This window comes from Magnusiomyces paraingens, assembly GCF_902498895.1.
Source record: "Magnusiomyces paraingens strain CBS 517.90 genome assembly, contig: contig1, whole genome shotgun sequence".
Lineage (NCBI taxonomy): Eukaryota > Fungi > Ascomycota > Dipodascomycetes > Dipodascales > Dipodascaceae > Magnusiomyces > Magnusiomyces paraingens.
The window spans coordinates 4,211,039-4,238,699 of record NW_022474067.1 but is presented as its reverse complement, the minus strand read 5'-3'; the positions used below and the strand labels follow the sequence as shown (position 1 = coordinate 4,238,699).

Sequence of the window (27,661 nt, the reverse complement as noted above, 5' to 3'; positions counted from 1 at the left end):
TATAGTTCTATAACCCTTGAATAAAAACAAACAAACAAACAATATTTTATTATTAGGGAAAGGTGAAGAGATTGAATATTAAAAATGCAGATTGGGAAAAGTTTGACAAGGAGCTTTCTTCTGCCATTAAAGATTTTAATGTGCATAACAAAACTCTAAAATCAACTGACCAAATTGATGACCAAGCTAAAGTTCTTGAGGAGGTTGTAAAAAGAGCAATGGCAAAGTCGATGAAGGAAGTTAAGGTGATGAAAAAGTCCAAACGCTATTGGAATCAAGAATTAAGGGAGAAGTTAGAAAAAGCGCTAGAAGCTAAAAGGGAAGCCCGTCAAAGACAACCTTCTTTGGCTTTGAAACGACAAAAAATTGAAGAGGCGAAAAAAGCTAGAAAAATTTTTGACCACAGTTTGCGTGAAGCAAGTACTGAGCAATGGAATAAATATTTGTCTAGTTTAGAAGGAAATGACATTTGGAAGATTTTGAAGTATATTAATCCAAAAAGCAATGATACCATTATACCACAAATTAGAAAAGAAGATGGAACTCTCACTACTACTGTTGACGAAAAAAAGACATGAAATATGGAAGGCACTTCTACCTGAAATTGATCATGGTCTTGATAGAGAGTTTGAAATTGATGACGATTCTCGATGGCCAAAATTAGAGTTTGATGAAGTTGACTCTGCATTGGCTGATACCCCAAATGATAAAGCTCCAGGAGACGATGGAATTACTGGCAAAGTTTTAAAGATGGCATGGCTGAATAAAGACTTTAAGGAAAGGTTTTTCAAGCTTCTCCAAGCTTGTGTGAAGTTTGGATACCACCCAAAAGTCTGGAGACATGGCATTATTGTTGTTATACCTAAACCTAAGAAACCTGACTATTCAAAGCCAAGAGCATACCGACCAATTTCCTTACTTAAGATTCCATCTAAAGTACTGGAAAAAATTATACAAAAAAGAATGACCAAGCTTACAACACACTCACTTCCACCAGAGCAATATGGGGGAAGACAAGGTTATTGTGCTACTGATGCTGTTTTGGAACTTGTCCAAAGAATTGAAACTAGTAAAGAAAAAATTTCAGCTATGCTCATTGATATTCAAGGAGCTTTTGATAATGTTAACAGAAATATATTGGCACACACAATGGAGGATATGAAACTACCCAAAGCACTTATAAACTGGACGTACCAATTTGTAAGTGAAAGAGAAGCTAGTATGCTCATGGACCGAAGAAAAGGATCAGTGCAAAAATTAGTACTGGAATTCCGCAAGGCTCACCTATTTCACCACTACTTTTTTGATATATTCCACACCAATGTATCATGCCATTAAAGAATGGGGTGGAACTCCTTTTGGCTTTATTGATGATGTGACTATTACCGTTGAAGGTAAAATTGAAGAAAATACTAAAAGCTTAAGCAACATATTAGAAAAATGTTGTAATTGGGCTAAATCAAGGATGACCAAAATTGATTTGGGTGATAAATTGGGTTTTATTCATTTTACAAAAAATGTGAAACCTAAAGATGAAAAAGTGCAACTTACTTTACCTAATGGAGAACTTCGTGAACCCCAGAAGGAAGTTAAATTGCTTGGAATTACTTTGAACAATCTGCTTGATTTTAAATCTCATATTTTGAATAAAATCAATAAAGCAAGAAAAGCTGTTGGTGCTATTTGGCATCTTGGAGGCGTGCAAAAAGGTATGCGAGGGTCTGCAGTCAGATCACTGTATATTGCTTGCGTGAGACCAATTGTTGAATATGGCTTAGAAATTTGGCATCATAAAATCTTGAAAGGAGAAATCCACAAGTTGGAAGTAATGCAGAATATGGCTTTAAGAAGAATTGTTGGTGCTTATCGCACAACTCCTATTGCGGTATTACAAAAGGAAGCTGGTATAATGCCATATAGTATTAGGCTAAAATTTATGGTGGCACGAAAAGCTATTCGTTTACACCTAAATATTAGCAAAACTAATCCTATTAATGGTCATTTGTTAACATTGATTGAGAAATCTCCAATTGCAAAGCTAACCACGCTTTACATATTGGCGAAAGATGATAGAAACTACATGATTAAAAAGGATGAAAAACGAAAATGCAAGAGGGTTGAACCTCTTACACTGAAACAACAACAGAATCAGACGATTGGAATTTTGAAGAAACAAGCAATAGAAGAATGGCAGGAAATGTATTGGAACAGCAGTAAGGATCTGTGGTATCATAATATCACAGTGGAGTCGAAATGTACTGATAATCTTTCCAAAATGGTTACGGGAGTGATCATGAAGAAAGATAGTCGAAGGATCTTGAGTAATATTACTCAGTTTCGCACAGGCCATGGCAACTTTGGCGCATGGTTTAAAAAGTTTGGAATTGAAAAGGATAGTTACAACTGCAAATGTGGAGAGCTGGAAACAGTTCATCACATTTTAGTTGAGTGTCCTTTGCTTGAAGAGGAAAGAAAAGGACTGAAACGGATATTTCCAGAGATGGACATGTCGACTCTCTTAAACAGTTTAACTGGCTTACAAGAGATTGTAAGCTTTATCTCTGCTTGGAGGGATTAAGAAATACAATTACAACGTTGATGAAGACAAGTGGAGATAAGTTGGGAAGGTTTGGTTTTTTGACCCCCTGTTCCTTGTACGCTGGCATCATGATTCATTTTCGTGCTGTTGGAGATGCAGTGTTGAAGCTCAAATTAAAAGTTTATTATGAAAATGAAAATAAAAATGATATATAGTAAGAACAAAAAGGATAGCGCATATGTTGATATTATATACTTCTATAACCCTTGAATTAAAACAAATAATTTACCATTAATTTTAACTGTTGAATAAAAAAAAATCAAACACAGAAAAAAAAATTATCATTAATTTTGAGTGAACACAAGTTAAAAAGGTATGGTCGTTGACTCCCTGATCCTCTTAATCGGGTATCGAGACGCATTTTCAAGCTTCTACACAAAATGAGATAATATTCTTACAAGTTTTCAATGACATGCAAAAATATACCCTTCTTCCCCCAAAAAAAAAAAAAAAAAAAAAAAAATCAATAATAATTAGATTAATTATATTAACAATAATTGGTTATAACCTATTTTTTCTTTATAATTATAAAGAAGAAATAAATTGTTTTTTATTTAAGCAATATATTTCTAGGTGAATACAAGCAACAGACCTCAATAATTCTATTAATAAAGAAACATATACATAAACGAAATAAAAAAGCAACTTTAAAACAATGAAATACCTATTCCAATAACTCGATTTCATCCTCACTTGCACTCAGAGTGTTTAAATTCTTTATAGTTGATCGTGTTCGTCTGCGAGGAATTTCAGTTGTTTTAAGTTTATCATTCGAAGGAGATTTAGGGGTAGATATGAAAGAAATGGTATCTTTAGGAGAGCTTTTGGTTTTCTTTTTAGACTTAATCCGAGGTGTTTCTGGTTTATTCAGCACTGTTGTCGATTTTTCTAACGTCGTTGTTTGTTCCAATGTTGTAGACTTAGTCAAAAGCACGGAGTTGGTTCGAGACGTTGTTGGTTTTTCCAAAGATTCTGACCTCGAAGAAATCCTTTTGTCAAGTTCTTTTTGAATGTCGCCTTCGCTAGATGAATACATCTTGCCCAGGTCTTCCAAACTTTCATAGTCGCTATATTCAAATGTGACATCATCAATCAACTCAATATCATGTTCTGAGAATTCTTCTTGTGATGAAGATTGTCGTGTGCGCCGTAACACTGGTGGGGTAGATATTATTTGTGGTGACGCCGATTTATGTGAGTTATCTTTTGGGGTTTCTTTAGTGATGCTGACATTCTGTTCTTCAGCAGCTTCAGAGGGTGGTGATGATCCCAAAGACTGAGCTGGGGATGATTGCTGTGATGATTCCGATGACGATTTAGTAACAGTTGCATAACCGGAAAATGAGGCATCATCTGGACTGACATCAACTGAATCAACACGTAATTTCCACTTATCAATTTGGGCAAACTTTTCTCTCAAAGCTGCAAATGTTTCAGCACGTTTGCGTTTTTCTTCACGCTCCTTTTCTGTGGGTAGTCTTTTCAGTGCATGCGAAAGTGGCAGCTGCCTTGGTGTGGAATCATAATCTGTATAAGCTTCTCCCATACTATACACAGACTCCGGCGATGTACTTGAGTCGTTTCTACTGCTCGAAATACTAGATTTTTGATCATCTGAACCATCCAAAGTCTCTGGATATGATTGTAAAGACCGCCTTGAATAAGATTTTCGACAGTTGACAACAGATGGGTGTTTACTTTGCATTTTACCCACAGCTTTATTTGCTTCTGATGACTTTTGCTCGATTGATTTATCATTGGTTTCCGTGTCAATTAACACAATTTCACTAGCAATGTAGTCATCAGCATCACGCATCTGTTGCGTAAAACTAACATCTTGATTTTGAACTTGTTCCCGATACCGTTTCCGCTTCATCATTTCAGTCATAGAAGGATTCACAAAATGACGGATGGGCAGCAGCGACTCCGGTTGAACAATTCGATTTTTAACTTTTTTAGAAAGCTTTGTTTGGGGTATGCTCTTGGTTGTGTTATTATCCACTGGATTTTGTTTTTCAAAAACATTTTCTTCGTCGTCACTAACTTCGTCGATTTCCGGTTGTGATTTTTTATTTTGTTCATCTGAAGAACTATGTAATTGTGGAGGCGATAAAACTTGGTAAATTTCCACATCTCGTTTACGCCTCCGTAAAATTTTTGCCGAAGCTTTCTCCGGTATTTTTTCAGGAGTAGTTTCTTTGTTTTCTTCATCCCTTTTCTCTTGGTCGCGACGACCTCGGCGACCTCTGACCCTTGCGATTCCCCTGCGAGATCTGTCCCTAGAAGTCGCAGAAGTCGCAGAAGTCGTGGTTCCTGTTCCTAGCTTTCTGATACCAGCCTCTTTGGCATTTACATCAACAATTTCCGTTATAAGTAAGTTTGCAGTCAATGTATCAAGACTAAAAGGATCCTCAACTAATGCTGGCTCAGATGTAGCAGTCACAGTCGCAGACGTGATTGCATCATCATTTTCCTCTTTAATTGGTTGTATTTCTTCAGTCTGAATACGATCATCTCTAAAAACCTTCACCGGGGGTTTAACGGGTGTACTAATTTCTGGTAATATTATGGCGGCTTTCTGATCTTCTTTTTTATCTGTATTGACTATTTTCTGACGTTTCCTTAGCGGACTATTGGAAACATCTGTAAGTGCGCTTCTTTTCTCAGAAGACGGTACCGGTTTTTCTGCACTTTCAAATAATGCTTGTTGAAGCCATCGTTCTTCTTGACGCTCAATAGCACGCGGTTCTGGTGATAGACTAAAGTTGACGCCTCTTTTAGCGCTTATACCTTTGCCTTTGAAATCTGCTGGAGTGCGTGGATTTTCTGCAGATTCTTTAAAAGGTGATTTTTCAGTCGATATTGAAGGAACTGTACCAACGTTTAATCTGGAGGCAGTTGGAGATGATTTATGCCGATTTTCAGAAACAGGCTTTCTAAAAGTAATTCCAATGGCGTTTTTTAGAGGACTGTCACGCACGTTGCTGCTTTTCATTAGGAGACTTTATAAATCCAATATGAATTATTAATAACTGAATAAATTCTTTCTTTCAATAGCACCGCTGATAGGTAAGATTTTGCAAATGGGTGGGAGAGAAGGGAAAAGAAAAATCAAAATTGCTAAAGTTTGTATTTTGGTTGCTTTGTAAAGTTAAATTGCTAATAGCCAGTTGAGTTGGTTATGTTTTTTTTTTTTTTTTTTTTTTTTTGTTATGGCGACTAAAAAGTGGTTTCGTTGGAGTGGCGACGCGTTTAAACAAAAAAAAAAAAAAAAGCCAATTTCCATGCTTATATAATACGCGATATAATTATAATTATAATTATCTATAAAAAAAAAAAGTGTTACTATTAAATTCACGTGACTATATATCTTATAACAATAATACATAAAAAAGTAGCCTCGGTATTGAACATTCATCACAAAGCTTCTCTCGAGTCTTTTGCGCGGGGAACTTCTTGCCATGCCAGACATTTATATAAATAATCTTACTTATCTTCCTAATTACTCTGGTTTTTAATTCCCCACATCTTTTTTATTTATTTAAAAATTATGACTCTTCACGATTTTCAGGAATCTCACATTACAATCCCAGTAATTGGGACTTCATTCCTTCTTCAAGGCCGTTTGTGCGTCCCCGAAAGCACCCCGAATCATAACGCAAATGACTCAACACCCCCGCAAAAACCTGTCGAAACTATTCTTATTTTACATGGATTTTTAGGTCACAAAGACTACTGCTATCAGAAACTGTTGGCCCATGAAATTCCTAAAAGGACTGGTCGTGCAACATTGCGTTTTGATTTCATGGCCTGCGGTGACTCTTTCCCTCCAAACATTGTCTCACGTACCATCCAAAATGATATCCGAGATCTTGATTCAGTTCTTGAATGGATCCGTGCCTATAATAAAACCGCAAAAACCAAAGGCTATAGACCATTAGAGCTTGTTGGTGGAGTTGCACATTCTCGTGGGTCCCATAGTCTCCTTGCTTGGTCTGCAGTACACGCACTTCAGTCCTTGAACGCAGAACAACTTCCTGAAATCGTTCGTACGCTTAAATACCATGCTACCCCTGGAGTAGCTCCTTTGGCGTCTCCACTCCGGTTTCTTGCAAGCTGCTCGGGGAGATATCGCACTTCATACCTCATGGAATCATACTTACACCGGCTCCCAGACTTTGCCGAACGTGGGGGTGAGAGGCTCACACTGCGCCGACCAGCGTCCGGAAAAGTGGTAGACTCGTGGGTTTCTTACAGTGATATTGCAGATCTTTCTTCTGTACCAATTGGTCAACTTCTTGACATTTTGATTTCACTATGGGGTCAAGGGAAGGATTCAAACCTGGAGGGATCGAGGTTTCTTACGTTGTTTGGCGACGCAGATCACATTGTTCCAGTCATGGACGCGTTCCTCTATACTACACACTTTGCACGAGCTGTACATGAGTCGCAAAACTCGTCCACTGACCCGTTGCCCTTGTTAGTTAAGCAATTCTCAATTACTGGTAGTTATGAAGACTCTCTGAAAAAGGTTGACGGTACAAATAAACGGCCATGGATATACCAGCGACCGCTACCACATAGTCTTCAAAAGCTTGTTCTAGTTCCCAATGCAGATCATAACTTTTACGGTAAACCTCGTGCCTACATGCCTAGTGAAAAAAGAGCCAACTACAGTGAACAAGTTGTTAGTGCTGTTTTAGATTGGATGAATGAAGTGGACCAAGAAACTATAGCAAAAAAACTGGCTACGGATAACAAAAGCGCTCGATTGTAAAAAAAAAAAAAAAAAAGTTGATAGAGTAAATATAAACTATAGTGTTGAAACAATTTTATACGTTTTGCGTTATTTTTTTGTAGTTTCTGCTTTTTGAAATTTTTTTAGGTGATTTTTTTTTTGATAAAAAATGGTTGCAAAAATAAATGAATGAAAAATAATAAAAATAAAAAATAATAAATTAACTTTTTTTGGATTCTTTTCTTTTTTTTTTTTACTCTTGGCCAAAACCAACAGTTTCTTCTACAGCAAGAAGAAGCTTTTGCTGTAGTGTCTCGTAATCCTTATACGGCGGCAGGTCCACACGGTTGAAACATGTATGTGATTTAGGGAGCTGATCAGGTTCACCAGCCTTCTCAATTGTAAACCGACGAGGGCCATCTGAACCTTGAAGATCCTTGAAGCCATTAACAGGAATACGCGAAGTACCTGTAGTGAACTGCAGGAGACGCGACTTCTGCTCAGAGTCCCAAGAACGGACACACTTCCAAAACCACTGAATGACTTCATCATTCTCCGAGTAACCACGGTAGTCAGTGTGCTTTTTCCAGTCATCAACATCAATCTCTGAAATACCACCAATGAGCAACTCAAGTTCGCGTTCATCAAAAACATTAATGAGCTCTTGAGGTATTAGCTCGTTGAAACCAACCATAAACGATTTAAATTGTTCCTCAACGCGTCGTGAAATCTTCCACTCAGTAACAAGCTCAACGTATTCACGCTTGTTTTCATTAGTTACGGGCAAGTCGCGTCCACCAGGTTTGAGATCGACAGTAACAATCTTGCCAAATAAGTCATCTTCAACGGAGAAGGTTAGGTCAAGAATGCCATCAATATCATTGTTAAGTGTCCACTCCAAATTGCGGTAAAAATCAGCGTCAACACCTTCCATATCCGAAAGAACTACCTTTTTGCGTAAAATCATCTTATAAAAGGCAGCAATGAAGAACCCATCCAAGAAACGACGGTGGAAAATGGCGAGACCAACAACACGCCCAATGAACTTAAAATAATTAAGATGCTCTGGATTAACACCGGAATGAGGGTTAATTTGCAATGTGTAATTGTCGTGAGCCGAATATTCAAAGAGACAATAGAACGGATTGAACATTTCATGAGAAAGAAGGAAGAAAAATTCTCTGGAAACACCACCGTAATCAAGACCTTCTTCACCTTCAAACTTAATCATGAGACGCTTCTTCAAGTCAGCTGGAGTTTGGCGCATAATTTCCTGATAAGAGTCCTCGAAAATGTGGCCACGACGCACCTTGATATGGCACTGTCCAGCAGTGGCACGCAAAGCTGGTTGAGAACGGAAGTAAATGAGCTTGCGTCTAAAGTCGCGCTTATACTGAGGAACATTTTGGTCCAAACTGGAAGGTAGTCTAGGGTCGTCCCAGGTGGTAGTCTTAGTATTGTGGTCAACAAAGTAAACTCTGGCGGTGTTTGTAAGCCGCATTTCCCAGCCACTTGGAAGAGGACCCAACTGGGAAACAGGTTGTTGCTGGATATTTCCCTGTGTCGAAGCATTCCCATATGTACGAATATATTGTTGCCTCCGGGGGTCGACCCATGTCGTGGTGCGAGTATTGTGGTCGACAAAGTAAGGACGACCTTCAGGAGTTACACGTTGTTCCCAGCCAACAGGGAGTTCGCCAAGGCCTGCAGTAGTGGCGCCGGTGTTTAACATTTGGACTGCATTTGCGGTGGAAGAAATGTTTTGAGAATTTGCAGTAGAAGAGGGGGACTGTGCACGTTGTTGCTGTTGAGAATGAGGAGAAGCTGGGCGTTGAGAAAACTCAGTTCCAGGACTTGGGGAAGTTGTTCTGGAATCTTCAGGGAGCATTCTATTGTGGTGTCTCTGACGTTCAAGCTCAGTGGCTGTTTGGCGAGCGACGCGCTGATCAGACTCGTTAATATCTGAGGGTGGTCTGGTCCAGGTAGTGGTACGTGTGTTGTGATCCACATAGTATGTTCTACCTAAATTGTCAGTTTTACGTTCCCAGCCAGGAGGTAGTCTGCCATATTGGTCTTCAAACGAAGAATAAACAGATCTGTTATTTGCAGCACCACCAGAAGCAGAGGCACCACCAGATGATTCAGAAAACCCTGTCAAAGAAGAAGGGTGGCCGTTACTCAAAGACATTTCGTTCATACTGTCTGCGAGAGAGTGTTGTTGCTGAGAAAAGGCGGCAGACTCGGAAGCAGCCATGGCGAGGGCTGAAGCATTAGAAGAAACTCCGCGGTTAGAACTGCTAGAGGGGCTGCTGTAACTGCCATTATTTAAAGAAGAAGAAGGAGATGCGACAGATGCGGGGCCATTGTGGGTAGAGCTTGCAGTTGAGGTGGAGGCTCTGTCAGTGGCAATGGGGGCTGCAACATTAGTCGAAAGGTTGAGAATAAGTTTGCCAGTAACAGAAAGATTGTCGTTTGACTTTTTAAGGTCCCTTGTAATCATTTCATCGCCACCAGCATGAAGGTCAATAACATCACCAACACGAATGTTGATTACACCGAGAAAGCCTTGGTCTTTCTTTTTGAATTTTTTTTGATCAAAAACTTGGACTGCAATGATAGAGTTTTCAGTCACGTCACTAAAAACATTAGTAAAGAAAAAAAAGGATAGAGAAAAGGCTATGGGGGTTTACATACACATCAAACTGTTTGTGCCAGTAAGGACTGAGAGTCTTTTTAATGGCCTGAGTAGACTTTGTCTGGGAGCCATCGACAGTTATAACCGCAAAGGGGTCGGGAAGCCCTGTAGATTTGTTAATAATCAAATCTTGTCTAAATAAAAGGGGAAGAAGAAAACAAAAGGGCATTTGTACATACGAAAAACATCTCTCTTTGCAAGAGCATCGGCCGCAATGACTGATAAAAAAGGTCAGTTATGGTTATGAAAAAATATTAAGGTCGCATGATATCAATTACATACTGGTAACTCTAAGCTTGAAAACACGGGCCGGACCAGGCATGGTCATAAACTGCGGGATATCAGTAGAAGGTAGGAGTGCTCAAATGCAGTTTGCAATATATCTATGTGATATATTTGTATTTAATGTTGGAAATCCCTATGATGTGTATCTAAACGCGGGACTTGTAGTGGTATTTATCTGTAGATATAACAAAAAATGAGATATATGTGAAAAGAAGAATAGTGGCTGTGAGCGTGTTTTTTTTTTAAAAAAAATAATAAAGCCGTTGGTGGGAACAAAAGAAAAAGAAGACAGCAAAAGGAGCCAAAAAAAACAAAGAACGAAAGTACAGATTATCCTAAAAACAGGAAATTTAGTACAAACGGAGATTTTATATATATATTATATATTTATTTAAAGAATATGAAAAAGAAACAAAAAAAAAAAAGAGTCAGAAGAAGAGAAAGAAGAAGAGAAAGAAAGGAAATTCTTTGATTGAGAGTTTTTAAGGTAGAAATGGTGGTGGTAGTGATGGTTTTTTTTTTTTAAAAAAATACCTTTAACATACTAAAGCTTACTACAATTCAAGAAGTCACACACACACACATTAAACCCATCACTGGTAAAGGTAGAAACGCGCCACAGAAAAAGAGCCGCGAGAGAGGCTGAGCATTCAAGCGCAGCATACGCAGCCATCATTAAAACTTATAAGCAGCAAGAATCTAAGCTGAAAAAAAAAAAAATTTCAAAAAATCTTCCACGTCTTATTTTTGAAAAGAAAAGTTTTCCAAGTCATCGTGATGATTTGCATTTGTATTTGAGCTTCCAGATGATGGCATTGTTTCTGTTTCTAAGGTTGCCGCGGTCAGGCCGTATTATTCATTCTGAGTTGAAAGCTCCAGCATTTCGGACTTGGCCATGGTAATGTAAATATGACTAATCTTTCTTTTTCTGATGAGTAATATCAGTATCCATTATTTTTCAACAGACCTGTTTCCAAAAACTCGATCACGGCAACACCCGGACAGACAGATAATAAGAAATTTAGCATCGTTGATCCAACGGGTATTCCGGGTCTTTTCTTGTGTCATTTACGGGTTTTGCTCTTAGAATTGCTTCTGAATCAAATATAGCCTCATAAAAAAGTACTTTGGAGAAGAAGAAGAAGAAGAGGAAGTTTGGATTTATACTTGAGCTTAGTATTCTCAACATAGTAAGTTAACTCATCATGATAATCATTTAAAAAGAAAGCAAAAATCAAATAAATTTTCATTTAAAATATCATTTTAAATCTTGGGTTTATATATCTCAATGTATACTGATTAGTGATTCGATGGTATCTTAAGGCTCATATAGTAAAAGAAACAATATTAAAAAGTGTAGAAATATTGGAGAAAAAAAAAGAAGAATGTTCAAAAGTTTTGAAAAAAGATTAAAAATGGGTCTCCCTTAAGCCTGTCCGACTCTTTATTCTATGTGAACCCTACTACCTCTCATAAAGCAAAAGAATGTTGCGACGCAATAATCTATCCCTAGAATTGTCATAAATTTTTAATCGAACCATTAACTGAAAACCTCCTTATTGGTATTGCATATTAACGGAAATTTTCCTATGGGAATTCATGCAGACACCCTTTTTCAATTATTTTCGTTTAGAGTCAAGTAGCATACCTTACTTGAAAATTTTCTGTTTTTTTCTGTGACTTAGACTAGTATGCTCTGAAAAAAACTTTGTCCACTACTGTACGAGTTTTTATTACCAAGGATTTTGCAATAAATGAAAAAAAAAAAATCAAATTGATTGAACTATATATATGACAATAGAAAATAAAATCCATGGAGCAAATAAAAATCGCGATTTTATATGATGATATATAATATCAACTTTAAAAAGAAAAAAGAAGAAAGCGAGCATAGTCCAATCTTATTTCCTTTAGATAAATAAATTCTATTGAGAAGTGATGGAAATTTATTACGTAATAAATAAATTTATGACAACAATTTAAAATAAAAAATTATTCTGACAACCGAGGGATTTGAACCATCGCCCCCGAAGAGAGCTTATTTCTATGCCTTAGACTGGCCAGATTGCCACGTGACCTAAAATAAAAAGGCAGGTTTTTTTGATATTGTATTATGAGTCTTACTTGAAATGCTTGCGATTCTGGGTCATATCAAGGTGTTTGAGCATCAGGACTTATTTTCGGGCTGATGGAGATGCAATGTTGAAGCCAAAATGAAAAGATATATAGTATGGACAAGAAGGTTAGCGCAGATGCTGATGTTATATAATTCTATGACCTTTGAATAAAAACAAACAATCAATCAAACAAACAATCAATCAACCAATCAAGGTGTTCGACTCTCTGTTTCCCATGACTTAGCATCAAACTTCATTTGTGGGCTGTTTGATAAAAATGTTGAAATCAAACTAAACGTTTATTGTGAAAATGAAAATATATAGTAAGAACAAAAAGGATAGTGCAGATGCTGATGTTAAATAATTTAAAAACTCTTGAATAAAAGCAAACAAACAAGGTTAATAAAACAAATATATTCTTAGTTTAAAAAAAAACTAAATTTAGAAGATTTTAAAGTATATTAATCTAAAAATTACCGATACCATTACATCACAAATTAGAAAAGAAAAGGGAACTCTCATTACTACCGTTGATGAAAAAATAAATAAAATGCGGAAGGCACGTTTGATTAAAATTGATAATGGTTTTCATGATGAATATATTATTTATTAAGATGTATTAATAAGAAACTCATGAAGTTGACTCTGCATTAGCCGATACCCCAAATGATAAAACTTCATGAGATGATGGAATTACGAGCAAAGTCTTAAAGATGGCGAAGCAGAATAAAGACTATGAGAAAAAATAATTCAAACTTCTATAAACTTTTGTAAAGTTTGGGTATCGTCAAAAGTATAGAACTATAACATTATTTTCTTTCTAACAAACCCCAAGAAACCCGATTATTCAAAACCAAGAGCATACTGACCAATTTCCTTACTTAAGATTCCATCTAAAGTATTAGAGAATATTATAAAAAAGAATAACCAAGCTTAAAACACACTTGCTTTCACCAGTGTAATATAGATAAAGAAAATGATATTGTGCCCCTGACGCTCTTTTGAAACTTGTCCGAAGAAAAAGAAATTCGGCTATGCTTATTAATATTCAAGGAGATTTTGATATGCTAACTGAAATATCCTGGCAAAAACAATGGAAGAAATGAAGCTACCCAAAATGTTTATAAAAAGGATTTATCAGTTTTTAAGTCAAAAAGAAGCTCATGACCGAGGAAAAGGATCCATGCAAAAAATAAGTACTGGAATTTCTTAAGGCTCGCCTATTTCACTTTTAAGTTTTTTTGGTATATCTACACAAATATACCTTGGGATTAAAGAACTGGGTGGATGATGATGTGACAATTTCCGTTGAAGGTAAAATTGAAGAAGATATCAAAAGCTTTAGTATAATAACATATTAAAAAAATTGCTATTGGGCTAAATCAAGGTTGACAAAATTTGATTTTGGTGATAAATGAAGTTTATTCATTGTACAAAAAATATGAAACCTAATGATGAAAAAGTGCAACTTACATCACCTAATGTAAAACTCAGTGAACCCTGGAAAAAGGTTGAATTGCTTGGAATCACTTTGAACAACCGGCTTAATTTTACATCTCACATTTTGAATAAAACTAACAAATCAAGAAAAAATGTTGATTTTATTTGATGTCTTGATAACACTCAAAAAAGGTATGCGAGGGTCTGTAGTCAGATCCTGATATATTAGGTTTATGAAATCAATTGTGGAATACTACTTTGAAATTTGGCATCATAAGATTTTGAAAGAAGTAATCCATAAGTTGGAAGTGATATAGCATAAGTATTAGAACAGAATTGTTCGTGCTTATCTCACAACTCCTATATAGGTATCATTAAAAGCTGGTATTATGCCATATGGTGTTATATTAAAATTCATGGTGGCACAAAAAGCTATTTGTATTCACCAATTGCAAAGCTAACCACGCTTTAAATGTTAGTGAAAAAAAATTGATTATGAAGAATTATGAGAAGACTCAAGAGCATTGTGTTTCTTACACTAAAGCAGCAATAGAATCAAGTGTTGGGAATTTTGAAGAAACAAGCAATGGAGGGATGGCAACGAATTTATTGGCAAATTAACAAGGATCAGTGGCACTATAGCATCACAGTGTAATCAAAATGTACTGACAATCTTTCTGAAATGGTCACGGAAGTAAAATGGTCCAAAGATCTTGAGTAACGATATTCAGTTTTTCACGGGCCATGGAAACTTTGACGCATGGTTTCAAAAGCTTGGAATTGAAAAGGATAGCAACAAATTCAAGTGTGGCAAGCGGGAAAAAGTTAGACACAATTCGGTTAAGTGTCCTTTGCTGGAAGAAAAAAGACAAGAATTGAAACTGATATCTCCAGAGATTTATATGTCGACCCTTGAACAATCTTATTAGCTTGGAAAAAAATCGTAGACATTATCTCTGTTTAGGGGGATTAAAGAATAAAATTATAGCGTTGATTAGGACAGGTGGATATGTCAAGAAAGTTTGGTCGTTGACCTCCTGTTCTTCGTAAGTTGGCATCAGAATTTGTTTTTGGTCTGTTGAAGTCAAATTAAAAGTTTATTGTAAAAACGGGAATTTATAGTAGGAGGAAAAAGGGTAGTCTTGATGCTAATGGTATATTTTTAACCCTAGAATAAAAACGGGTCTTCTCTGTGTCGGGAGGAATTAGGGAATACATGTGCATGTGCAAAGATAAGTGAAAGTTGGTTGGGTGCTTTCCGGACCGAAAAACAGGTTCATTCTCAACCTTGTAAGTTGGCATCAGGGTCCATTTTTTGGGCTACCGTAGGCGTACAGATTGAAATCGGTTTCAGTGGTGCCACCTTTCCTGAAAAAGGACAAGACTGATTCATATATTTCTTGAATCAAAACAAAGAACTAATACTATGAATTTTTGTTAATTTTCATTTACTTCTAAATGAATTAAACTATGTTGTTTTTATTATTAATGTTTGGAAATAAGAATTAATTAATTAAAATAGAGTCGCTTAAAATGCCTCCAATTTTTATGTCTGATATTTTCCTAACCATGTTGTTTTGTTTTTATTAATTTTTTTTGGAATTTAACCATATTGGTTAGTTTAGTTTATGGGCGCTATTTAATATTTGTATGTTTAAAAATACTTATCAGTAATTACTTGATACTCTTGAGTCAGGGCGCGTGCGCGCGCGCGCGCCGCTGTTAAAATTCAATATGAGTAAAAATCCAAATTTCCCATAGTAAATTTAATATTGCATAAAAAAAGGATTTGAGCCGCATACTTGATATTTTAAGCTCCTATTTGGGTCAAAAACTTTAAATTTCAGGAATATGATTGACTTATTTACAAAAATTTTGACAAAAAGGGAAATATTTCTATCACGGTTTTAATTTTAACAGTGCGCGTGCGCGTGCGCGCGCGGGTTTGACTCAGTTTACTCTATTGTTAAATGTAAAAAAATAGACAACCAAGATTTTTTTATTTTATTTTAACTCTACTCCACTATGCTCCTCACTACTCTGCTTTAATTTATAAATTAATCATTTTGATTCAGAAACCATATTGAAACTTTTCAAAAGAATATCTTGACTCAAACCACCAAAAATTTAAAACATCTTTACGTAACTACTTTAATTTAATTGAAAAATCAAGCTCTGAATAATTGAAAAATAAATAAAAAGCTTGCCTACGAAATGAAGCTAATGAAAGAAAAAGTGGGAGTAATAAATTAAGATTGATATTGATATATAGAATAAAAAAATATTATAAGTTTTATTGAATTTAAATGTAAATATAAAAATTTATTAATATAGTTTGGTATTGAGGCCTGAGAAAAAAATGACAAAAATAGTGAAAAATGCTCAAAATTTTACACTTAATAACGAAAGTAGGTATTTTTTTCTTTTGTAATACTTCGTATAAATATAAAAATCTATAAATTAGAAACAAATATGAAGGAATGTCATTAGCTTAAAAAGAGGTTGTATTTGAATAAAATAGAAAAAGCTGGAATCCCCAAACTCAGAGAATTGAAGGATTTCTAAAGTAAATAATCAATGGTGGGGTTTCTTCTCTATAGGAAAAAGAAGATAATGATTATATTTATAATATTATAAATAGATAAAAAAAAACTGTATTAAAGTAACCATACAGGAATATAAACAAACTATGAATGGTAATTCTTCAAAATAAGCAAGAATTTCTTGGTGATAGTTTCTCTCAAAAAAAAAAAATCTCAAGTCTTGCTGAAATTGTTCCTATTTATAATAATTAATTTCTTTAATAGAAAAAAATCTATTTAGAGAACAACTCTTATTTTGATTAATACCCTGACTATGCTAAAGAATATCCATATAACGAAGTGCGTTCATGTGACATACGCTTGTGGATTGGTGTGAAACGAACAAAAAAAAATGGCAACTAGTATATGATTTTCTAGCTTTTGTGAAAGATAGAGAAAGCTTCACTAATACTACACTTTGAATTAAATCATTTTAATTGTTTTTTATGAACAAAAAACAAGCGATTTCCCTAAGCCCTTTGATTTCTCGATAAACGAAGATATTTATTTTTTCAATTATAGCACAGTTTTCTCTTGCATGAAAATTATCTTGATTTCTTTGTCTTTAAGCAAGTATCTTCAAAATATTGCAAGGCAACAACATGTTTAAGTCACCTGCATTGAATATATTAAAAAAAAGAAAAAGTTAACAGAAACAAAAGATGAGTTCTGCAAAATAAACCAAAAGAGACAAAACTTTTAAAATAAAGAAATTCAAAAAAAAAGAAAAACATTTGAGGACTAGTACATTGATTTGAAATTATTTACAAAAATGTATAAGGCCTCACATTGTCAGTGAAGAACTTCCAAATCATTAAACCATGATCAAACAAAAACAATCAAGTTTTGTCAAGTGTCGAGTGAGATTCTGTAGAAACTAACTAGATTACTTGGTTAGCTATTACATTTGAACAAGATCAATAGGAAGTATATGGACAAAACCAACGTATGAAATGATAACAGTTAGTAAACAAAAATCAAAAGAACTGAAAAGTTTCTTTAGTTACGTGTCCATTTTTGTAAACCCTAAGCTGAAAAACTATATATTTCAAAAAGTTTGAATTAGGAAAAATCGTAACGATTTTTTCGATTACATTGTAGTAATAGGATAAGGGATTATCAATTGGTTCATAATTGACTCCTCATCTTAGAACTACGCATGACTTCGTTACCTATTCTGATCTTTGATTTATTTGAGGAAGAAACTGAAAAATAAAAATAAAAATAAAACTAAAATTTAAGGCGTATGATAAATAGTATTTTTTATAAAAGAAGCCTTACGAATCTTTTTATTAGTTTAGAGAGATACTTCTGTAGAAAACTATTAAAATACCTAATAAGGTAAGTTAATATTTGTGATATTTCAACGTAATGAATATTTCAACGTAATGAATAAGAATTTAGTTAAAAAAGAATCACTATAAGAAAATTTATGATAGCTTTAAAAAAGCTGCTCGGATATTTAGCATGAAGTTCCAGAAACATGTAATCACGATCTCTGAAAATTGAGTCAATTTTTTTTTTTAAATCTAAAGAAATTGTCTCAACTTACTAATGAGCCTGACCGGCTTATTACATGATCATGTACAATTATCATGATGTTAATTTTTAATAACGTTACTTTGTTTAGTAATTTGGTTGAATAAAATAAAATTGGTTTACGTTGATAAAAATAGGACCCTTTCATCTTTGGGGGTTTCCCTACTTTCATTTTTTTCATTTTTTTTTTTTGGGCTCTTGGAACAAAGGAAATGTAAGTAATCAAATTTATAATTTTAGTGTCGGAAAGAAGGAACAAATTTTCACAATAGTGCTATGCTACATACATTTATGATATGCTACATACATACATACCTAATGGATATATTTTTTGAAAAAATATTTGAAAAAATATTTAAAAAAATAAAAGCACTCGCTTGAACCGCCTAATAAAAAATAAATTAAAATAAAGTTATTGAGAGTCAATGATAGGGTATGTAACAGGGTTTTTCCGGCAAATCCTAAAAGAGGAGCATGCAGAGGCTTTTGGTCTAGCTTTATTTTGAAATAAAAAAAAAGAAAGGGAAAAACTTTATAATTATTATAAATACATAGAATATCAAGTAAATTCTGCCAACACTTTCAACATTTCATATGAAAAGATTCTTTTTTGTATTTTTAGTGTACTTTCAAATATGATATGCATCATAAACCCTTGTCGAGATACGTTTTTTCATCTCGGTGAGTTTGACACTATACCTAGTCAAGTAACATACTTTTTGAGATCTTATTTTTCCTTTTTGAAGCAACCCTTGAATCTCTAAATCCTTAGTTTTGTTAATATTGATATATACATTTTAAGTAAATAGTGATTGTCTTGTTTGTTTGTTTGGTTGTTTGTTTTTATCCAAGGAATTGAAAATTATCTTCGGCATCAGTGCTGTTATTTTTGCTCCTACTATATCTTTCCGTTTTCACATTAAACTAGTTTAATGTTAAAAGTACTTTTAATTTGACTTCGACATTGCATCTCCAACGGCCCGAGAATAAATCTGGTGATTATGTTAATGATATATATATATTAATATTAGCCACCAAATATTTTTTTAATAGATTTTGGTCAAAATTTCGGTAAATTTCTTTTAGACTAAGTCATAGAAAACTATGCCCATCTCCAATGAACATTAGCGCCAAAAAAAATATGTAGAAAATAGAAAAAAAATCTAAATAAGCTTATTTTACAAGATCGTCTTAAATTAATATATCCCCATTTCTTTTTTTTTTTTTCAAATAATAGCTCATAAGCTTAAATAAAATACAAATGTTGTTAATTAATATAATTATAATATTATTACACTATAGTACTTAATATCCGACGTTAATTTGACATCTCAATAATGTAGTTAGTTAAGCTTAACTTCGTTGAATAACTAGAACCACAAATCAATATAATTATATTGATTAATGTTCATAGTTACAGTTCCCATCAACACCATGTAAAAACGGGCGGTCGGCTCGTTACTGTTTGAAGCCGCTCAACCACAACCTTGCGCGATGCTTGAGAAAAGTCCTCCGCAATAGAAAACCCCACATTGTGCAGCCCTTCATTATCCTCGTCAGCCGCTGCTGAAGGATCGTCGCGGTAAGGCTCCAGGCGTTGCTGGCTACCAGTATCTGTTTGGCTGTCACTATGGCTCCGGGTGTTGCCAGAATTTGAGCCAGTGCTTTTCTTTTGTCCAGGTGCTTCAATCAAATCCTCAAACAACGGCTTCTGGTGGTGATAAATATGTCCATGCCCATGTCCAGACCCCGCAATCCCTGCTGCAGAAGCCGCCCCAGAACCTGCAGCGTCTCCATTCGCAGCGCCATGAGTACTACCACTACCACCACTGCCACTAATGACACCGCTACTACCACTTTTAGCACTAACAGCACCAGTAGCACCATTAGAACGTTTCGAATGGTGACTACTACTGCCTGCATCATGATCGCTTGAATTATGTTCAAGTTCCCTGTAGCGAGCTTCCAAAATAAGCGAACTTCCACGCATACGTTTCCCCTTTTTAAGGGGTTTCGTTGAATCATGGCCGGTGTCACCAGCAGTGGTACCTCCATTTTGAGCTGATTCACTACTACCGCTAATGGGTGCGACGTTCCGAGTATTCTGTAGTGCTTCCTCGGTTGCCTGTGCGGCACGGCGTGCAACCGTTGCAACGTCAATTTCGTCTGGATCGTCAGCGTAGGGCCGATTAACGATACCAGCAACTGTACCAGGTCGCTTTTTCCATATATCCGTAGAGGGCGGGCCCATAGGAGGGTAAGCAGCTGCTGAGGTAGTGGGATGTGCAAAGTTGCTATGCGATGCCCAGAGAGGGGTTTCAATGGCAGTTGAAAGCGTATCGTAGGGCACATTTACAGGTACATCCATTTCATCGTCCCAGACCATGACGCGTGTGCGGCGCACAAGTTCAAGAGGACCTTGTTCTGGGTCCTTCAGAGTCTCGACAACATTGAACGCTTGGCCCTTGAGCACAGCCCACTGACGCTTAAACATGCGTTCACTAAACTCAGTGTCTTGAGAGAAGAGATGTCGAAACACAACAGCGCTTTCTTCCCACCACTCCGATGACGTCAAAAGTGGCAGGAAGTGATCGCGTGTGCGTTGGGAAAAGGGTTGCCCTATGAGAATCATGGGCAGGAAAAGCCATCCAAAGGGATATGAGCGCCACTCGTCAGGATGCTTCCAGGGAAAAGCTAAACCTGAGTCAATTGCGCCGAGACGAATAAAGGGAATGAGTTTCTTCTTCTTCTTTTTATTGTCTTCATCACTTCCGGTAACTGTTGAGTCGTCCGAATTATCCTCCTCCGGGGAGTCTGAAGAAATATCCTCATACCATTCTAGCTTGACCATCCAGTTATCCAGACCACGGTCAGTGTTGCGCATGATATAGTCCAAAATGACTAATTTTTCAATTTCTTCGCGAAACTGAGCAATTATTTGAGGGGTCCACTCAAAATGAGGACCAGATTCTGGTCGTGGGGGGCGGAATCCAGACGCAAATGATGTAGTGCGTGTAAGACGGCGCGTATTGTCAAGTGGGTGGTCGCGCAAAAATTGGTCAGCTTGAACATAGTCATGCAAAAAGAGCTGAAGTGATCCAATTTTTGGTGGCAAGGGCTTGCCTTTAAGTCGGTAGTTACGGCGGTCAAAGAACCGGTAGTAAAATGTAGGTGCAGACATGTGAACAATGTCAGTGAATGGGACAATATGAGTCCCAAGCTGACGATCAAGCAAGCTAGCTGCAGCTTCGGCTATATATCCATTATTGGGGATGAGACATGAGCGACCAAAAAAGCATGGGAAAAGATTGCGATGAAGCCACTTGGTCCACTTTGGCGAAAGTGGGCCATATGGTTCCTCATCCTTAGGCTTAAAGACACCAACAATTGTTCCGGAAGTGTTGTAGACAAAATAAGATCCGGACGAGCCTTGAGAAATGAGCTTTGGGTTTATATGCAGCGACTCGATCGATTCTATAGCATCGTCGATAATGGCGTCAAACTCGGCCTGCGTGGCTTGGAGTGGTTGTGCATAGCCGTCTTTACCAGTTTGAAGATCATCAATTGTGAGTGAAAAAGTTTGGCCCATGGTTTTAGGAGGTTTAAAGACGGAGTAGTAAATTTCATTAGGTCTGGGAGCCCGTACAAGCATACGACCACGACGGCCCCGCTTGTAACGATGGAACTGGTCGACAATCCAGTCGACAGTGTCATTGAGGGCACGGATGGAAACAACAGAAAGAGAGCGGTTTAGCCGTGCAGGGCGGGATGACGCGGGACCGCCGTCGGGAGTTCCGGCCGCATTACGAACGCCACCGTGAATAGAGTTGCGAATTTCGAGGTCATCGACAGTATGTGTGGGAATAATCGAAGGTGCTCCAGGGTCATTTGAATGAGGCGGTGAGGCAAGGGGCGATGTGAGCAATGGATGCACATCTTGGAAGTATTGAGCATTTGGGAGGTTTTCAATGTCTGAACTAGTTGTGCTGATTATGCTTTGTGCATAGCCATCACCGGAGCGGAACTGGACTGAATTTGCCGGCCGAGCGGTATTTGGCGAGATTTCACCTGAAAGAATGCTATGATGGTCGTCGGCGTCCGGATGACTCAAGACTGGTGTTGAGACGATAGCTTTGGGGGAGAGAAGAACATGAGAGGTAGTAGATTGGGTGGCGGATGCGGCACTTTCAGTACTTGTTCGTGGGGTATTTGACAGCGAATTACCTGGTCTGTGATGAAGAGTAGTTGGGGAGGTGATGTGAGGAGAGGAGGTTCCAGAGAGAGTACCGGAGAAGGCGTTTGTGCTGGTCAAAGGCACCGAATCGGGCCCGTTTTCCTTTGTGGAGGAGCCGGTTCGCTCGTCGTGGTCCATGAGCAGAAGCTGCGAGTAGCCAGTATTGGCTGTGTCTGGAAGTGAAATGGGTGTCGAAGAAGCAATCTGTTTATGATGAGAAGAATGCGAAGTAACAACAGGCGAGTTTGTGGGAGCTTGTTGTTCCTTTTCAGTTTTTGCAGTGGATGAAGAAGGTTTTGGGTCCGAGTCAGGTGGAGTGGAAGAGGATGCATCAGCAGAAGGCTGGGACATTGCGCGTTATTTATTATTATGAGCAGGAGAGGCTAATATATATCACTAGAGGGAAATAAAAATATATATATATATATATATACTAAAGAAGTATCTGAGACAATAGAGACACACACTCAAGGCGCGTGCATCTGGCGGAAGAAACAAGAATGGTGATAATAATGACGATGATAATTTAATAAATAAATTAATAAAAAATATACAAGTAATTGACTTGCTGGCTGATTGGGTTGGTTGTGGGCTGATGGCACACGGGGATGATTTTGAGTGTGAATTGGCGGGGACTTTTTTTTTTTTTTTTTTTTTTTTTTTGGTTGTGGAGACAAAAATTGGTTAAAGGAAATGGTGGAGGGGAAAGTACAAGCTTAAAAAAAAAAAGAGAGAGAGAGGCAAGATATAAGATTTACAACTTGTGACTTATACCACAAAACCTAACACCGGGACATGACCCGACAGGTTTTTTTTTTTTATTTATTTATTTATTTCTTTAATTTTTTTTTTTTTTCTTTTTAATCTACATAACACCCGTTTCAAACGGGCTATGACCATGGAATGATGCACGTAAAAACCTCCACATCTTAGTCCAGCGCCGAACAACAACATAAACAAACCCAAATGAGTGAAACAGGGCCGAAAAAATAAGTCCTAAAGACACTGCAAAAGTATAGACCAAATACATCGCAAGGCCTGTTGCCTTGGTCAACACCGAGCTTTCGTCATAACCTGCATCATGCACAAGAATTTCCACAATACAGTTAAACATTGGTGGCATTTCCAGTGTACTAGCTGCACTAGCTGCTTTCTTTACCGTAGATCCCCTAGATGGTTTTTGATTTTGTGCGTGGGGTATCGATGTTGAGGGTGTATTGGCGGGGAAATCAGCAGAATCAGCAGTATCAGAGACCTCTAAAGAAGGTACCTCTAGGTCATTAACAGATGACACAAATGATAGTAAAGAGGGAAATGGTGATCCTTCATCAGTGACAATTGTGGTGGCTTGATGATCATCAAGTGCCACGGCGTCCAGCGCCGAGGTACTCGATGTTGCTGAAAACAGCCACAGAGCCGGGACTTCTGCTTGAAGATTAACTTTGACCATTGCAAACATGAGTATACGTGCAAGCACAAGCGGCATCAGCACCCAACACAGCGTCTGTACAATTCTTCGGTAAGACAAAATCTGAGGGTTGCGTACAGTTCCTGGCCGGTGCGTGTGTCGGCGAGAAGATGGGGTTTGAGGAGTTGTGGCAGCAGTAGTAGTCGTAGCAGCAGCAGCAGCAGCGGCGGCAGCAGCAGCAGCATTTACTGGTTGTTGTAATCTAAATGTTGTATTGTTTGGTGCATTTTCTAGTGCTGGGTTTATGTCTATAGCTGTAATCTCAGGAGCTAGTGTTGGTGCCGCTGAATGATGATAATTGTCCATGGTACTTAATATATGCTTAATTTGAGTTGAAAAATAATAAAGAAGGAAATGAAAGAAAAAAGTTCTAATACAAAGAGATTCAAGGAACCAACGGCAACTAGTGAATTCACAATAAGACGGAGATTTAAAAAAAAAAAAAAAAAAAAAAACTGAAAAAAAATTAAAAAAAAAACTCAGTGAGCCTTTAAGAGCCAATATTAATTTTTTTTTATTAATCGGAGGTGTGGAGATAGATAGATAGATAGATAGATAGATAGATATTTCAGCATTTGTAAGGTGCGCAGTACAAGTTATATATCAGCAACTTTGGGATATTAATAAACCCAACAACAAGGCTACACATCTATCGGTGCCCGGCGCATTGATCAAGGTAGACTTTACGAATCCGACAGCTTGTAATCACAATGAGCTAGTGAATATATGCATATCAATATATATGCCATGAGATTTTTTTTATTTTTTTAAGCCCTAGTAATTACGTCGGAATGCGGTTTTACCAACAAAATTTCAATAGCTTTTTGTTTGTTCTGCGCGGTTTTTTTTTTTTTTTTCTTTAATTTTTTAAGTTGTTGCTCGTATAATCTTAAAGTTTATATGATATTTCACTGATTTTTAGCCGTTTAATAACAATAATTACAAAATTGATTGATAATAATTACATAAGAAACATAAAATGTGTCTGACCTACCACGTCCCGTTCATTGGCTAGCACCCGTCCAACCACCGCCGTTCCAATTCTTTCCTTACCACCCAAAAATTTCTGGTCCTCCTAACATTAAAAAAAAAGTCCTCACCACCACCAATCTAGGTATCAACACACACCCAATCCATTTAATATTCCCCTCTATCTATCATAACTATCATCAACAATGTCTGGCGGCCCTGTTCCTGTTACCAAGGTATGTCGATAATTATATCGCAATGTCAACATTCAATATCTAACTTATCATATTAGAAATACACCGTGATGTCTAAGGGCATCTGGGAGAAGTTACGGCAACTTCTTACCCTGGTGCCTAACAGATCTTCGGGTAACCCCATTGTCGCCTGGTACCGTATGCCCTCCCCAAGTTCCCACCCCGAGAACGAGCACTACACTGACCCTGCTACTCTTCCTGCAAGTGATATTGCTGGCAACCCTTACTACGCTCGCGACCACCGCAGAAACTACCCCCGCATTGCCTATTACGACCAAACTCTCACTGCTGGTCTGTTAAAACTTGGATCTGCTGCCAACCCTCGCATTGCTGACGGCAATGCTGGTACTCAAGAACTTGCTGCTATTTCTGAGGACAAGCTTACCAACATTATTGCTTCCTCCTCTAAGGACGTTATTCTTGGCGAGGTTCTTGAAAAGAGCGGCCAGCCCCCTATCCCCCCAGCCCTCAACAAAAAGAAGTGGAAGATTCTTTCTGCTGCCCAGAGTGGCATGTATGACTTCAAGTACCCAGTCAGAACTTTTAACTAAAAACGCATATGAATACCCCCTTTTCATTTTTCACAAGTTTAACAATAGAATTTATCGGATAATAAAGACAAAAAAAATAAAAAAAATAATAAAATAATTATTGCTTATTTACGATTAATGCTCGCTTGTATCGGAATATTGCTCCTTTGAATTGTCATTCTTAATAAGACGCGTCATTGCATTTTGCAAACAAAATTATGGTAGCCAATTTTTTTTTAATAACAAGATTTCAATTTTTTTTTCTTCCTATTGTATTAAAAATAAAGGGGAATTAAGACTTGATTTTATTTTTAAACCCTTGTAGATACTATATAGACAGAATAGTACTTTTGAGAAACTTTCAATATTCCAATCTTTTAATACCTAAGCTGAGAATCAATTCTCTTGCAACTAATAGTTAACATGAACCCAGAAGTGCATTTTAGAAATAAATCCAATATTAGGGCACCTAATTGCTTCTTAATTGATATTGAAAAAAAAAAAAAACAATACTGAATGGATAAATGAATAGACCAACATGAGCCCAAAGAAGCATTTTAAATCCAATATTAAGGCAACCCGTTGCTTTCTAATTGGTGTTGAAGAATAACAATACTATATATATGGATAAAAGAATATCAAAGTTACTTATTTACAGTTAGTTATGCGAAATTATCATGGGTACATAAAACTTAAAAAAAACCTAGGATACGAAGACAATGATCGGCTCGGAATTACCTGTTCTTTGGTCTTTTAACTGTTAATTTGAAATCGCTGACGCGAGTATCCGTTTATTAACTAAAAACTAAATCGCGTATAATTTCATGTAAACAAACAAACGGAACATTGAAATTTATGGAAATTTCTACAATTAAGCCGTCAACTTTGAAAAAAGGAGACGAAAATAAATGTTTGCTTAGACACCTATTCGTATAAAGTTTGACTTCTCACTAATACTTCCATAATATTTTAAGCTTAAGACTATACTTTTCAATTGATGGGAATTGAGGATAGCTTCATTACAAAAAAAAAAGAAAAGAGATATAAGAAATATATTTGATATATAGTTAAGTATAAAAGAAATAAGATATATTAGATACATAATTAAGTATAAAAAAAGAAATAAGATATATATTTGATACATAATTAAGTATCAAATATATCTTATTTTTTTTTTTTTTGTTTCTATTCAAATCTTGTTTCTTGGCTTTGCCATTTTGATTTTTAGTGAATAACCAGAAATGTACCGTTTATAATGTGTTATTAATATTAATATTTCTGATATTTTAAAATCTTGCTAAAAGTTACAGTCCCAACCTTTGGCTTTAAATCCAAAAACATTTGTGTAACTTTTTAATATAAAGACATATACGCACATCTAATTTCAACATCTGGCTCAAATTCTAATCATTTTATTTAGTCGTCAACCTTCCATATTCTGTACAAGCCCCCCTTTCTAGCTATGGTATTTATTTCAACTGTTGTTTCTGTCTTTCTTTTTTTTTTTTTTTTTTTTTTTTTACTAATAACAAAAATCAATTTTTTTTGAGCCTTTAATGTTTTGTTTCGTTTCCTAAACTGGCCAAATACTTAGCATATTCATTTTCATATGTGAATCTTTTCTCCTTCTTTACAGTTTTTTCTTCCATGAGCCAAATAATGGTCTGATTTTTTACAAATGATTTTTTTTATGTGAATGTAGACCATGTTCTTTTTCTTCTTCTAAAAGCCGTTGAGATCCGAAGAGATATTAATTTAGAGGTGATTTTTTGTTTTTTTTTAGAGTACAATGGAGATTCCGTTTTTTTTGTATTTTTTTTTTCAAGCTAATGCACGTCGGAAGAACTATTCGTTAGATTTGAACAAAGACAAAATTAATATTATTTTTCTTCAAGAAAAAAAAATGAAGATATCATTTCATTTTATGTGCTGTGTTTAATTTCCGATTTTAAAATAAATTTCGCCAAATAAAAAAAGGAAAGAAAAAAAAAAGAATTTCTCTTTCGTATCTCAAATACTTCAAAGCTCGGTTTAACATTTGTGAAGTCCCCTATAATACTTTTATGCTGTTCGAGATGAGCATGCTCGGATGTAAATCGACAATAGAGAGAGAAAATAATTTGAGTTAGACTTAATATAATATATATTTCACTTTCCCGAAAAACCTTTCGGTTGGATTTCCGAAAAGTTTTTTTCGGTTCGTCTATTTCC

General features: G+C 36.2%; 7 protein-coding genes across 7 annotated transcripts; 3 read left to right on the top strand and 4 right to left on the bottom strand.

The window, feature by feature from the left end:
• Positions 1 to 504: 504 nt before the first annotated feature.
• Positions 505 to 2,578, top strand: SAPINGB_P001268 (uncharacterized protein; the record flags this gene model as incomplete). The annotated part of the gene is made up of 3 exons (XM_031995991.1): positions 505 to 1,219; positions 1,341 to 1,394; positions 1,533 to 2,578. The coding sequence occupies 3 exons, from the start codon at positions 505 to 507 to the stop codon at positions 2,576 to 2,578; spliced, it is 1,815 nt and encodes a 604-aa protein (XP_031851882.1).
• A 685-nt stretch (positions 2,579 to 3,263) lies between these two features.
• Positions 3,264 to 5,594, bottom strand: SAPINGB_P001267 (uncharacterized protein; the record flags this gene model as incomplete). The annotated part of the gene is made up of 1 exon (XM_031995990.1): positions 3,264 to 5,594. One exon carries the CDS (start codon positions 5,592 to 5,594, stop codon positions 3,264 to 3,266), a length of 2,331 nt encoding a protein of 776 aa, XP_031851881.1.
• A 555-nt stretch (positions 5,595 to 6,149) lies between these two features.
• On the top strand, positions 6,150 to 7,376 carry SAPINGB_P001266 (uncharacterized protein; the record flags this gene model as incomplete). The annotated part of the gene is made up of 1 exon (XM_031995989.1): positions 6,150 to 7,376. The coding sequence occupies one exon, from the start codon at positions 6,150 to 6,152 to the stop codon at positions 7,374 to 7,376; it is 1,227 nt and encodes a 408-aa protein (XP_031851880.1).
• Positions 7,377 to 7,590: 214 nt separating this feature from the next.
• SAPINGB_P001265 (uncharacterized protein) lies at positions 7,591 to 10,360 on the bottom strand (the record flags this gene model as incomplete). Its single annotated transcript, XM_031995988.1, has 4 exons — positions 7,591 to 9,973; positions 10,032 to 10,137; positions 10,212 to 10,250; positions 10,315 to 10,360. The coding sequence occupies 4 exons, from the start codon at positions 10,358 to 10,360 to the stop codon at positions 7,591 to 7,593; spliced, it is 2,574 nt and encodes an 857-aa protein (XP_031851879.1).
• Positions 10,361 to 19,421: 9,061 nt separating this feature from the next.
• SAPINGB_P001264 (uncharacterized protein) lies at positions 19,422 to 22,580 on the bottom strand (the record flags this gene model as incomplete). Its single annotated transcript, XM_031995987.1, has 1 exon — positions 19,422 to 22,580. The coding sequence occupies one exon, from the start codon at positions 22,578 to 22,580 to the stop codon at positions 19,422 to 19,424; it is 3,159 nt and encodes a 1,052-aa protein (XP_031851878.1).
• A 514-nt stretch (positions 22,581 to 23,094) lies between these two features.
• On the bottom strand, positions 23,095 to 24,003 carry SAPINGB_P001263 (uncharacterized protein; the record flags this gene model as incomplete). The annotated part of the gene is made up of 1 exon (XM_031995986.1): positions 23,095 to 24,003. The coding sequence occupies one exon, from the start codon at positions 24,001 to 24,003 to the stop codon at positions 23,095 to 23,097; it is 909 nt and encodes a 302-aa protein (XP_031851877.1).
• Positions 24,004 to 24,872: 869 nt separating this feature from the next.
• On the top strand, positions 24,873 to 25,471 carry SAPINGB_P001262 (uncharacterized protein; the record flags this gene model as incomplete). Its single annotated transcript, XM_031995985.1, has 2 exons — positions 24,873 to 24,902; positions 24,959 to 25,471. 2 exons carry the CDS (start codon positions 24,873 to 24,875, stop codon positions 25,469 to 25,471), a joined length of 543 nt encoding a protein of 180 aa, XP_031851876.1.
• Between the last annotated feature and the right edge of the window lie 2,190 nt (positions 25,472 to 27,661).